We start from the raw sequence: 14,840 nt of genomic DNA, 5'->3' as shown, positions 1-14,840 counted from the left end.
ACCAATTTGATTGGATACTATGATGCAGTCACAAAAGAACTGGATGCAGGGAATAGCTTTGATATTATATACTTGGATCTTAGAAAGGCTTTTGATACTGTTGCACATGGAAGACTGCTACACAAATTGGAGCAGTGTGACATTGGACGCAAATTGCTGCTATGGATAAAGGGGTGGTTGAGGGGGAGAAGACAGAGAGTGGTAATCAATGGACACTGCTCATCGTGGACTAATGTTATTAGCGGAGTCCCTCAGGGCTCAGTGTTGGGTCCATTATTGTTTTCTGTATTTATAAATGATATTGATGATGGTATATCAAGCTTAATGTCCAAGTTTGCAGACGATACAAAGGTTGGCAGGGTTGTCAAGGACACTACTGACACTATGCTGGTGCAACAGGATCTGGAAAGGTTGAGCAGATGGGCTGAGAGGTGGCAAATGAAGTGTAACATTGACAAATGTAAAGTACTACACATGGGAAACAGCAACCCCAGTGCAACGTATCAACTCTGTGGTACTACACTGACAGTGGTAGAGAATGAAAGGGACTTGGGGGTGGTTGTGCAGGCAGATATGAAGTTCTCTGAGCAGTGCAGACGGGCTGCAAGAGTAGCTCATGGAGTATTGTCAATGATATACAGGAATTTTTCCAGCAGGGATAAGGAGGTGATTATTCCCTTGTATAAGGCAATGGTCAGGCTACACCTAGAGTACTGTATACAGGTCTGGAGGCCTCATTTCAAGAAGGATGTAGAGCTGCTGGAACGAGTACAGAGAAGGGCAACAAGATTAGTGAATGGAATAAAGGGGTGCTCTTACGAAGAAAGGCTTAAGTTTTGCAAATTACAGTGTCTGGAGACTAGGCACCAGCGAGGTGATCTGATAGAGGTGTATAAAGCCTTGAATGGTTTGAGCATGCTCAATGCTGATGGGATTCTTCCTCTAGCTCAGAATAATCACCTGAGAGGGGATAAATTCAAATTGAGGAAAGACAGATGTAGGATAGACGTGCGGAAATTTGCCTTTAGCCAACGGGTGGTTGGTTGGTGGAACAGACTTCCATCCCTTGTAGTGGAGGTTGATAGCCTAAATAAGTTTAAGGCTCAGCTGGACAGGTATTTTGAACGAACAGAGGGGTGAAGTGGAAGTGGGTTTTTTTTTTTTTTTTTTTTTCTGGCTGATGCTGCATAAGCTTGCTTTCTTGCATCAAATGCCTCTACTAATGCTAATGCTAATGCTAATGCTAATAAGAAATATTAAGTTTAGCGGTATTTACAAAGAACTGTAGCCTATAGCGAAAAACACTGGAAAACGCCCGCGAACATTATTGGGAAGTATTCAAATAAAACATTCAAATCTCCTAACGAGGTTAACATCACTACACAGAATCACGTGTCGAAATTGCCAATTTAAGGACTTATTTTGTTTCCAAAACTTGTTATTTTTTTGAACACCACTCATAGGATTTGTATAAAGTATGCTCTGCGTATAAAATTATATTTACAGTAAACCCTCGATTTAACGGAGTAATAGGGGAGAAAGGGGCATTTTTTATTGTTCTTAATATTAAAAAAATCTTTAATACAATAAACAGTACTGTACAATATAAAATTATGTTGCAATTTGGCCTTTGATTTACGGATATTACGGTGAAAAAAAAAACTGGTTTTTTTTCACCGTAAATTTCACAAACACGTGCTACACAGACGCCTTGTTCTAATTTCTCAATTAGCTCTAATTTCTGTTCCATATTTAAGTTCACGTGCTTTCTTTTAACTCCTCTATCTCTTGATGGCATTTTAAATTGTAAGGGTTGCAAAATTATTTAATAAATAAAATCACAATTCAGAAATCACACAAACGCTCTGTATACAACCTGACCGCACGATAAGTTGAGGCAAACTGAGACCGAAACAAAGCGTGTCGGTAGGCCAGCAATTTAGTGTCACGAGTCTCATTCAGCTCGCAAGTGCCGCCTGCTGTTATCTGGGAAAACAGCTATTTGTACACGTTTTCAAAAAGAATAAAAAACAATTTCCTGACTACAATTCAATGTGATTATAAAAATAAAAGTAGGTAATTTTTTAACTACAATTATCAAAACATTAATGGAAATAGGTAATTATTATTAATTTTTAATTAATAATAACACTGAAGTTTTGTATAACCTAAAAAAAATAATATGATCGAGATTAATATGTACATTACTGTATTATCATTTGTCCGGTCCATTAAATCCGAAATCCGTTATATCAGGGTCCATTAAATCTAGGGTTTAATGTATTTTATTGGCAAGGATGACTCACTGTTAGCAGTGGACAGGGCTACGAACAAACTTTTATAACAAGGCAACAGTTACAAGGACTGACTGATTAGATCGCAACCGCTTCTCTCCTACGTGCTCCTATCCGATTACGCGGAGTGGAAGATTAAGTTAACTTTCCACTCCGCGTATCAGCCTTTCCTTTCGTTTTTTTTTTTTTTTTTTTTTATGAAAACTCTAAACACGAGAGGTATTAGAACCTATAATACTTAGTACCGTGCTTGGGTTGGAGGTTGAGAAGACGAAAGAAGATATTTGTTGACATTAGACTTGAACTTCTGTAGACTGTAATTTTCAGAAAATCCGTATGAAGAAAGGTTGTTCCAGAAAACGGCAGTTGAATGAATAAACGAGGAGGATGAAAAGATCATTCTGTGAGTTTGAAGTTGGACAGTAAATTGACGTTGTCTGGTGGCGGCACGTGTTCGTACTGTTTTGAAGAGGAGAGCGGGAATTAGAGAAGACAATTCAGAAGAACCTGTAAAAAAAGCATGCAGCAGAAACAGTACATCTATGAGACAGCGACTAGAGAGACTCTGTTGGAGAGGAGTCACTAATTAACCTAACTGCCCTCTTCTGAATGGAATCTAGAAGCCTGAGAGAAGTTTTGGGGACACCGCTCCAGATGTGGGAACAATATTCCATGGTAGGGCGGATTTGCGATTTGTACAGAGTGAACAGCAGTTTGGAAGAAAAGTAACGCTGAGAGCGAAAGAGAAAACCAAGTTTTTTAGATGCAGAGGAAGCAATATTTGTAATGTGCTTGTGCAAAGAGAGATTAGAAGTCAGGGTAATCCCCAAAAGAGATATATCATTTAACCTAGAAATCGGAGTGTCACCAAAGATAAGCATAGGAGCAGAAGAATCCTTTTTGCGAGATACAAAACAAGACTGAGTTTTAATTAGATTGAAATCAACTAAGTTGACTTTGTCCCACTGGAGAATTACCTGGAGATCGGCATTTAAGTAATTGGTAGCAGATATTCGAGAAGTTGAAGCTGATTGAGCAGGGCAAGGTTTCTTTCTCAAAATGGAAAGTGGAATGCAATGTGCTATCATCGGAAAAACTATACATAGGATTTCCAGTCAATGAAAGCAGTCATTAATATTCAAGAGTAAAAGAGTGGGGGGAAAGAACCGAACCTTGGGGGACACATGCATTAGTGGAGAAGTTAGAAGACAGACATCTACCCTCACACTCAGTGAGCGATCACTGAAAACTGGATAACCAATTACAAAGAGAGAAAACTGGATAACCAATTGCAAAAAACAGTTGGCAAACCATAAGATGATGGAAGCTTGTTTAGAAGACCTTTGTGCCAAACACGATCGAAAGCCTTTGAGATGTCAAGCGCAACTACTTGTGTTTCACCGAACTTTTCCATTGAATTTGTCCATAAATGAGTAACATAAGCCAGAATATCACCAGTGGACCGACACTGACGGAAGATTTCTAGGTAGTTTAAGAGTTGGCAGTTAATTGATTTCTCCACTACATTAGAAATAGTAGAAGTAATTGCAATGGGACGAAAATTGGATAGTAGGGATTTGACACTATTTTTAGGAAATGGCTGAATATGAGCAAATATCCAAGCAGAAGGAAAAACACCTTTGGAATAAGAAAGTGAAAAAAGGCGGCAAAGAACAAGAGTAAGTTTAGGAGCACAGGTTTTGAGAACAAGTGGAGAAATACCATCGGGACCTGGGGCTTTCTTAGCATCAAGATCCGTCAAAATCCTTCTGACATCCTTTTGACGGAAGACCACAGGAGACATTGAATGGAGCGTGTTGGGAATGGTGGGAGGTGTTTCACCAAGATCATTAATACATGAGTTGAAAGAAAAATGGGATGCTAGCAGGTCAGCTTTATCCTTGGCTGAAGTGAGAACAGAACCACCTGGTTTTTACAGAGGTGGGAGCAGAGATGGGCAAAAGTTTCGACCAATAGCTTTAGCAAAAAACCAGAATGCTCGGCTACCATTAGGGCAAGAAGCAAGTTTTCTACTATTAGCCTGTTCAAAATCGCTTGCGCTGATTAATAACTGCTTTCCAATTGTTGCGAGCTTTGGTGTAGGCAGAAAATGAAACTGAAGAATTGGAAACAAGCCAATTACGATATGCAATTGGCTTGTTTCCAATATTCTTCTCCTGAACAGCCTTAGTACATTTATTGGAAAACCAGGGTTTAGATAAAGGACGAGATTTTAAAGTGGAGTGTGGGATAAATGATTCCATTCTTACAATAATAATTTCACTGATACGATCTGAGCAAAGGTTGACATCAGAGGTTTTGAAACAGTAATCCGACCAAGGAAAAGAAGAAAACAAATCTCGCAGGTGATCCCATTTTGCATTCTTGTAATGCCAAACAACACTAGGTTGAGAATAGCCATGAGATAAAGGCTCCAATGGAGAAGACACAATCACCAAGTTGTGAACTGAGATGCCTAATGGACCACTCACTTCGACCGTGTACTTAGAAGTGTTGTTTGTGAGAAAAATATCAAGCGTGTTTTGCTGTATGGTTAGTATTGTCCGGTATTCTTGTAGGTAAATGAAAAATCTGTGCACGGTCATTAGTAATTGCAAAAGCCTCAGCATCTCGACCAGCTGGGTCGGTGTGACCAGAAAACGGAAGCCAGCTGGAGTTGTGAACATTAAAATCACCAAGGAAAATTACCTCACTCTTCGGAAAGTTGGACTGGAGAAAGTCAAGTTGCAAAGAGAGGAAGTCAAAGAGCTCCAAATGATTAGTGGAGTTGAGAGAACGGCAGAGACATCAGATGAATTTGACACAATGAGGTAGAAAGATTTTAAGCCAGAGAAGATCGAAAAGAGGAGATTCCAAATTACCAAGTTTCTGACAGGGAATATGCACAAGTACCACCTTTGAGGCGAAAGGAATCAAACAGCGAATAAATTGGGCAACTGAGGTGAGAAGCATTTGAATCAACCGATAACTGAGATTCTGTTAGAACAAATACATGGGGTTTACCAAACTGCAAGTGGAAATGGACATCGTTGAGATTAGAATTTTTTTTTTTTTTTTGGAGCATTAGCAACTAAGGCCATATTGCTCCGTGAATATGCGGTGGTCATTCCCTGACCTTTCCGCATCCTCCGTATTTGGTCGTGACGGCCTCGAACCCCGGTCTAATCAAGAAGCGTGTGCTACGCACTGCTGCTGCTCCTTTCCACCTGGCTACGGAGGCGCCAAAGAGAATTGGAACCACGTATATTTATGAACTGAACTAGGAAGTGTTTGGGAGGTTTAGATCTTTTCGCAGATAAGCTTACTCTATTAGTTTGACAATTCATGGTGTATTCAATAGTAAGAATAAGTGTGGGGAGGGGATTGTAATGAAATTTTTGGATATGGCGTACACATGGTAACAATATACCCAGATCATTGACGTAACGTGGCCTCGACAATGCCCCCCCCCCATACACACTACTCAGACTCCCTCCAGTCACTATCTGGCAGAGTAGAGGTAGCAAGATTATACACTAGCTGATCCGGAAGCCTCCTAGAGAGTTACCAATAGGTTCGGTCCGGTGTACTAACCAGCAGCCGGCCTGCGAACACCGTTTTAGAGCTATACCCTGGAAATGTAAGGAAGATTGGATCACGCCATGACGTTCATCATAACCTCAAAAGTCAACAGTCATACTGCATGATGGAAGAGATAGGGAAGGGTTGACCGGAACTTAGCTCTGGAGACTAAACATGGGTTCCACCACTTCGAGCCTCCAATAAACAAAGTGATGGTATTGCATCAGTTAATGAGAGTCATCTACCACCTAGTATTGCCTGGTAACACAGAGAGGCGACATTCCTCCACTTGGTGTGGGCACCACACCTGGACCCCTGCTTATGTTGGTTCACACCTGGGTGGTCACCCACAGTGTGCTTGTGCATGGAGGTTGTACCTAGGATTACTAACAGTCCCAACATCGTGAAGGTGCAAGCAGAGGATTTGGCGAAGTCCGGACGGTCTTCGCCCAATTTCGGCGAAGACCGTCCGGACTTCGCCGAAATTGGGTCTACTTGACTTGAATGTCACCAGAATATCAGTTCCATCAGCGTTTTAGACTGTAAAAGGTAGCAAGTACAGCTTGTCTGGCCTATCTGAGAGAATGTCTGTGACAAACTCAAGGACCATCCTGCTCTTGCTTTCGACTTGATGTCAGTGGATTCCTTCGAACCAGTAACGTCTCTATGTTGATTGTTAAGCTTTAATTCTCGCAGTAGAATTGTAATCGCGATTTCTTGACTGATTTTTCTCGGGATTCGGGAAAACAACACATAAATTTCCCGAGAAATGCCGGGAAAGAATTCCCGCATGGAAACATTAGCTTGATGCATAGTACGCTTTTGAATTAGCGCAAATGTGTGGTTCTGAATTGAAGAAAAAAAAATATATCAACGTAATCTCGCTTAAAAAGGCCCTAAAAAGTTTTTTGCTTCACATAATAAACATGATTTTCACCGGATTTCCTTCGCGTATCCTGAGAAACAAATTCACACCACTAAATGGATCTCAATCGAACGAAAACCACTGAATGGATTTCACTTGAATTCTGACAAAGAATATTTTGGAGAAAACCAAAAAAATGGACACACTCATATTCCTGCTGAAAACCTCTTTTCCCCTCAAAAGCGATTCTACCTACTTTCCGAGACATATATCGTCTCCCTTTCCAATTACTTAAGACCCTGATAAGCGTGACACTAAGTCCGAGTGTGTACTGTCTGGTGGATACAGTTGATCCGTTTAAATTTTTTTTATATGAATTAACTTTCGTTTACGAAGTATTGCAGAAGTTAAAATAATGCATTCAGACAGCTTCTACAGCACATTTTGTACTTATTGCTCCTCACCAGATTATGATTTATTTCAACTGTAATAAACAGTATACCAACTGTGACTATATCACGGTTCCTAAAGTAAGTAGCAAGGGTGACGAATGGGAATATTACGATGGGAAGGACTAGAGTCTAGTCCTTCCCATCGTATGCAGAACCATTTCTCTACTTGGATTTCCTGTTCTAAGATCGCTGTGCAATACAGCACTTGTCGAATATTCCCCGCATAAGTTATCATTCGTTTGTCATGTTGAATACATGATAATAATCAAGAATAGCCATGACACATTAATGTACCCTCGTGAGTAGAACCAGTTAATATAAACATTTACATTACATTTATTGTGATTAGAGTGCAGCCAATGTTTGGCATCCCAGCCATTATCGTACAGATAATCACTTACTAAGGCAGCACAAAGAGCCACCACCTAGTTCGGTTACTAAGGCAGCACAAAGAACCACCATCCAGGATCAGTCGCTAAGGCAATGCAATGAGCAATCATCAACTACCTGGAGTCAACTAACTGGGATCAATCACTAAGTTAAAATAGTGGGCCATCACTTGGAATGATTCACTCAGTAGTGCGATGAGACACCATCTGGAATGTGTCACTACGTAGAGCGGTGAGCCACCATTCAGGATCAGTCGCTCAGCTCAGCTCACTTAGGCAGCATACATCAGTCAATAATGACTGATTATTGTTATTATTTGGTTTTTAGGAGCATTAGCAACTAAGGCCATATTGCTCCGAGGATATGCGGTGGTCATTTCCTGACCTTTCCGCATACTCCGTATTTGGTGGTCACGGGCTCGAACCCCGGTCTGATCAAGAAGCGTGTGCTACGCACTGCTGCTCCTCCCCACCTGGCTATGGAGGCCCCTTAATGACTGATCTAGATCAATCAATAATGTAACACAATCAGCCACCAAATGACAAACAATCTCATATCTGATTATTTGTTCTTAGACTAATTATTTTCCCAAGTTGTCAGACAGTCCAAGACTTTATTTAGTTAGGCCAGGAAAGCTCACACAGCCAAAGCCATGATGCAACAGAATAGTTAATTTAATTACCGGCCTCTCCCCACATCGGATAGAAAAGATCCGATTTTGAATCCCGTCGATAACTCGTTCGGTTAATCGGTCTCAGACGAGGGTAACATGTTTTTTTTTTTTTTTTTTCTCCAGCAACTCGTGTTTTTCGTCAGGCAAATCGACCATAAGCACATACAATTTACAGACATAATATGCGAGCGCAATAAGGGTCTAAGTCGTAAATGCGCCTAAAATCCAACAACAATATTTGTTTCTTTTGAAACACTAAATGTTTTCTTAAATGTAAATATATCAGCATTTGTAATTAACATACACCACACTACCAAAAATCTTGAGACACCCCCTCCGACTGCAGGAAATTGCGTGTAACTATGAAATATGCAAATATTCTGACCTATTTAAGATGATCAAAAGCTGAATTCACCTCAACGTATACGCTGAAAAATGAGCACAGCAAATAGACTTTTAGATGGAAATGGTGGATGTTGTGTGGGGAAAATGTTTGTGCGTGCTATTTCTCAGATATAAATATTCCCAAGTTGACAGATGACAACATGACGAAATGAATGTGAAGAAGTTAACAATGAGCACAAGAAGAGAACAGATAGGCGTAAAAGCTGATAGGATCCGACGCACCTTAAACTGGCTGGTTTCCTAACCTCACTAACAGACCTTCCGTTTGGAGCTAAGTGGTCGCTGCAACTTTTGGCTATGGGGTTTCTTCAAAGAGCGTATTTACAAAATCCAGCGTCGAATTTATTTGAATTGGGATAAGAAATTAGCAGACGTCTTAAGTATTGATCCAGAGCACTTTAATAACTGAGTGATTTCGTTTCTCTACTAGCCTTAATAATTAACAAGATGACCATATTCAATACTTGAATTGGTTACAGTTACTTTACCCAAAACAGATTTTGCAATGTTTTTCAATTTCTTTCAGGTGATAAATTCACATTTATAAAATTCGCCTTGCATTTTTGGAACACTATTTTATAATAAAATGATTACATTACTCATAACTTATTTTCCCTCTTGTTTTCAGCCAGAGAAACTTGCGCAGAGCTTACATTTGTTTGTGAAAGGGCTTGGCTTTCGTAAGTATTACTTTTACACTATTATTAATTTTTAGACAGTGTACGTTTCGAAGTTGTGGTAATAATTAATCACCTGCAAATGTATAAATTACAACCTACCGTTTTAAACATTCATCACAGTTACGATCTGAAGTTATGGAAGTTTTAAGTTATCGAGTTATCAATAAGTTTTAATTTATCAATCTCGAAGAGTATGCGAGATTATACAAAGAGCATACTCGTATTACATCGGAAGGAAATTTTCTTTACATAAAAATGTATAATAAAAAATTGTAACATAAAAGTAACACTTTTATGTTACGATTTTCCACTTTTTCTTACTATTCAATATACGATGAATTGTCAAACTAATAGAGCAAGCTTATCTGCCAAAAGATCTAAACCTCAAAAGCACTTCCTAATTCATTTCACAAATGTACGTGGTCTCAATTCTAATCTCAACGATGTCCATTTCCACTTGCAGTCTGCCAAACACCATGTACTTTTTCTGACAGAATCTCAGTTATCGGTTGAATCAACTACTGCTCATCTCAGGTGCCCAAATTATTCGCTGTATGATTCCTTTCTCCTCAAAGGTGGTACTTGTGCATATGTCCGTTCTGATATTCCCTGCCAGAGACTTGGCCATTTGGAATCTTCTCTCTTTGATCTTCTCTGGCTCAAAATCTCTCTACCTCATTGTGTCAAAATCATCTGTTATCTCTACCGTTCTCCCAATTCCACTACTCACTTGGAGCGCTTCGACTTCCTCTCTTTTCAACTTGACTTTCTCCAGTCCAACTTTCCTAACAGTGAGGTAATTTTCCTTGGTGATTTTAATGTTCACAACTCCAGCTGGTTTCCGTTTTCTAGTCATACCAACCCAGCTGGTCGAGATGCTGAGGCTTTTGCAATTACTAATGACCTTGCAGAGATTGTTCATTTACCTACAAGAATACCGAACAATCCTAATCATACAGCCAATACGCTTGACCTTTTTCTCACAAACAACCCTTCTAAGTACATGGTCGAAGTGAGAGGTCCTTTTAGGCACTTTAGATCACAACTTGGTGATTATCTCTTCTCCAATGGAACCTTTATCTCATGGGTATTCCCAACCTCGTGTTGTTTGGCATTACAAGAATGCAAAATGGGATGATCTGCGAGACTTCTCTTCTTCTTTTCCTTGGTCGGGTTACTGTTTCAAAACTTCTGATGTCAACGTTTGCTCAGATCGTGTCAGTGAAATTATTCTTGCAGGAATGGAATCCTTTATCCCACACTCCACTTTAAAATCTCGTCTTATATCTAAACCTTGATTTTCCAATAAATGTGCTAAGGCTGTTCAAGAGAAGAATGTTGCATATCGTAATTTGGCTTGTTTCTAATTCTCCAATTTCATTTTCTGCCTACACCAAAGCTCGCAACAATTATAAAGCAGTTATTAATCAGTCCAAACTAGAGTTTGAACAGGCTAAGAGTAGAAAACTTGCTTCTTGCCCTAATTCTGTTGTCACTTCAGCCAAGGATAAAGCTGACCTGCTAGCATCCCATTTTCCTTCCAACTCATGTATTAATGATCTTGGTAAAACACCTCCCACCATTCCCAATACACTCCATTCAATGCCTCCTGTAGTCTTCCGTCAAAAGGATGTCAGAAGGATTTTGAAGAATCTTGATGCTAAGAAAGCTCCAGGTCCCGATGGTATTTCTCCACTTGTTCTCAAAACCTGTGCTCCTGAACTTACTCCTATTCTTTGCCGCCTTTTTTCACTTTCTTATTCCAAAGGTGTTTTTCTTCTGCTTGGAGATTTTCTCATATCCAGCCAGTTCCAAAAAAAGGGTGACAAATCCCTCCCATCCAATTATCGTCCCTTTGCAATTACTTCTACTCTTTCTAAAATAATGGAGAAATCAATTAACCGCCAACTCTTAAACTACCTAGAAACCTTCCATCTGATCAACGATCGCCAGTATGGATTCCGTCAGTGTCGATCCGCTGGTGATATTCTGGCTTATGTTACCCATTTATGGACTAATTCAATGGAAAGGTTCGGTGAAACACAAGTAGTTGCTCTTGACATCTCAAAGGCTTTCGATCGTGTTTGGCATAAAGGTCTTCTAAACAAGCTGCCATCTTATGGTTTGCCAACTGTTTTTAGTAATTGGTATCCAGTTTTCTCTCTGATCGCTCACTGAGGGTGATGGTAGATGGCTCTCTGTCTTCTAACTTCTCCACTAATTCCGGTGTCCCCCAAGGTTCAGTTCTTTCCCCCACTCTTTTCCTCTTCTATATTAATGACCTTCTTCCTTTGACTGGAAATCCTCTCCATAGTTTTGCCGATGATAGCACATTGCATTCCACTTTCCATTTTGAGAAACCTTGTCCTGCTCAATCAGCTTCAATTTCTCGAAAATCTGCTACCAATTCCTTAAAAGCCGATCTTCAGGTAATTCTCCAGTGGGGCAAAGAAAACTTAGTTGATTTCAACCTTCTAAAACTCAGTCTTGTCTTATATCTCGCAAAAAGGATTCTTCTGCTCCTATGCTTATCTTTAGTGACACTCCGATTTCTAGGCAAAATGATATATCTCTTTTGGGGATTACCCTGACTTCTAATCTCTCTTGGCACAAGCACATTACAAATATTGCTTCCTCTGCATTTAAAAAACTTGGTTTTCTCTTTCGCTCTCGGCGTTACTTTTCTTCCAAACAGCTGCTCACTCTGTATAAATCGAAAATCCGTCCTGCAATGGAATATTGTTTCCACATCAGGGGTGGTGCCCCCAAAACCTCTCTCAGGCTTCTTGATTCCATTCAGCAGAGGGCAGTTAGGTTAATTAATGATTCATCTCTAACAGAGTCTCTCCACTCGCTCTCTCATAGACGTACTGTTTCTGGTGCAGGCCTCTTCTACAGATACTTCCATGGGAACTGTTCTTCTGAATTGGCTTCTATAATTCCGGCTCTCTCTTTCAAAACAGTCCGAACACGTGCCGCCACCAGCCAATATCCATTTACTGTCCAACTTCAAACTCACAGAACGAACTTTTCATCTTCCTCGTTTATTCATTCAACTGCCGTTTTCTGGAACAACCTTCCTTCATACATATTTCCTGAAAATTACAATCAACAGAAGTTCAAGTACAATGTCAACAAATATCTTCTTTCAACCTCCAACCCAAGCACAGTACTAAATACTATAATTTCTAATACCTCTCATGTTTGGGGTTTACATAAAAAAAAAAAAAAAAAAAAATATATATATATATATATATATATATATATATATTTATATATATATATATATATATATATATATATATCATTATTGTTACGCATGCCAAAAATGTCATTACTGAAGTATACATTACTAAGCATACAATGCCACGATAAATACTATTACAATATTTAAACGATGAAATACCTAAAAACATTAAATTCTTAATTGTGCTATTTAGCACGTTCTTCGTAATGCCCATAGAACTAATTAGCGGTGATTGTGATGTTCTTTTTGTAAAAGAACATACAGAGTGGCCAAGCGTGGGTTGTTTGCTGCAATAGATTAACAGCCCGGAAGAGTGGGAGACTGCTCAAGAGCCATGGGTGCTGATTAGTACTCACTTAATACTAATACGCCACGTTATACCTCTGATGTTTTCTTATGAGTCCTGACCTCCTGCCAGATCTGTTATCACGTGCAGTTACAATCGAAGTCACTACAAGACTCAAGGCATAGTATTTTGCGGAAGGCGCCATCGGTGGTTTCCCACAACTGCGCCATGGTACTTTGTGAAGTACAGAATCTCTGTAAAAGCCAGAAAAGTGTAATATCTGGTTTGTGTCAGTGTAGTGTTTTGTTCTATTCTGTTGTATTGTGTTGTTGTCGCTGGCTTGTTTGCTGCAGGGCCCTAGTAGAACCCCGCGCTGCCGGTCACCACCACTGGGAGATGAGCCAGGCTGCCCATCATACTCTGGCTGACCTCCACCAGGGTTGCCTGAGCTTCCTGACAAGAAAAAAGTTGAAAGGAAAAAAAAAAGGAAGATATGGTTGCAGGATATAGAAAAGTTGGGTTTTACAGAGAGAAAAGAGAGGAGGGACTGATAGGTAAAAAAAACCAAACTATTCTTTTAAAGCCACCCGAATAATTAAATTCATCTGCCGTGCTGCGTGTCCCATGTCTGTTAATTACATGTATTCTACGGTCGATTTGTCTGTTTTGCTGGACGAAAAATCCCAGTTTCTGGGGGGGGGGGGAAACCTCAGCCACGGAGTGAAAAGAGCCCATTAAAGTTCCTCGCGTCATCGATGGGATTCGAATCCGGATCTTTTCCGGAGGATGGCGGTGATGATACCACTGTGCTACCGCACAGAATCGGACCAATAGATGGGCCTCCTTGAGTAAGGTGAAGTAGAGGATGGGGTTGGGAAGTTAAAGTTACGCGGGAAGGTACCTCTGTATGACTGCCATCTGGCCTAGAACTCTGTATTGCGCATCCTGACGAGTGCCAGCAATATCCTACCCTATATGGGTTAGCATCAGATGCTGCTCTCTCCAAGGAGAGATCTAGGAGAGCCAGCAATTCTGCACTGTTCCAGTGCCAGCAGTGTGTACCCATTGTGGGTTAGCAACTAAATCCCTCTCTCTCCAAGAGGAATCCAGAAGAGCCAGCAATCCCGCACCTAGTGGTGCCAGCAGCATTCAACCCTGCTGAGTTAGAATGTTCATTCAGACAGTCATCCAGCCAGGAGGACAATCTCACTACCATTCGGTTCGGAACTTGAGACACCTGATCCAGATCCAGTGCTGTTCTCTGTTCAGCAATTTTTATTCGTCTTTTGTTTTTTTTATGTAAACCCAAACACGAGAGGTATTAGAACCTACAGTACTTAGTACCGTGCTTGGGTTAGAGGTTGAGAAGACGAAAGAAGATATTTGTTGACATTGGACTTGAACTTCTGTAGACTGTAATTTTCAGGAAATACGTATGAAGGAAGGTTGTTCCAGAAAACGGTAGTTGAATGAATAAACGAGGAAGATGAAAAGTTCGTTCTGTGAGTTTGAAGTTGGACAGTAAATGCATGTTGGCTGGTGGCGGCACGTGTTCGGACTGTTTTGAAAGAGAGAGCGGGAATTATAGAAGACAATTCAGAAGAACAGTGCCCATGGAAGTATCTGTAGAAGAGGCATGCAGCAGAAACAGTACGTATATGAGAGAGCGAGTGGAGAAAGACTGTTAGAGATGAATCATTAATTAAACTAACTGCCCTCTTCTGAATGGAATCAAGAAGCCAGAGAGAGGTTTTGGGGGCACCACCCCAGATGTGGGAACAATATCCAATGCAGGGCGGATTTGCGATTTATACAGCGTGAGCAGCTGTTTGGAAGAAAAGTAACGCCCAGATCGAAAGAGAATACCAAGTTTTTTAGATGCAGAGGAAGCAATATTTGTCATGTGCTTGTGCCAAGAGAGATTAGAAGTCAGGGTAATCACCAAAAGAGATATATCATTTTGCCT

General features: G+C 40.3%; 1 protein-coding gene across 1 annotated transcript in view; it reads left to right on the top strand.

Moving 5' to 3' along the window:
- The window catches only part of LOC150078319 (uncharacterized protein ZK1073.1-like), a 483,468-nt gene that overhangs the window by 453,346 nt on the left and 15,282 nt on the right, over nt 1–14,840 (top strand). The window contains exon 12 of the mRNA XM_090384761.1: nt 9,290–9,341. Within this exon, the coding sequence (XP_090240887.1) occupies nt 9,290–9,341 (52 nt within the window). The remainder of the gene's footprint in view (nt 1–9,289; nt 9,342–14,840) is intronic.

This window comes from Mastigoproctus giganteus, chromosome 11 (assembly GCF_048544385.1).
Source record: "Mastigoproctus giganteus isolate SK-2022 chromosome 11, ASM4854438v1, whole genome shotgun sequence".
NCBI lineage: Eukaryota > Metazoa > Arthropoda > Arachnida > Uropygi > Thelyphonidae > Mastigoproctus > Mastigoproctus giganteus.
This window is presented reverse-complemented; position numbering and strand designations above follow the sequence as displayed.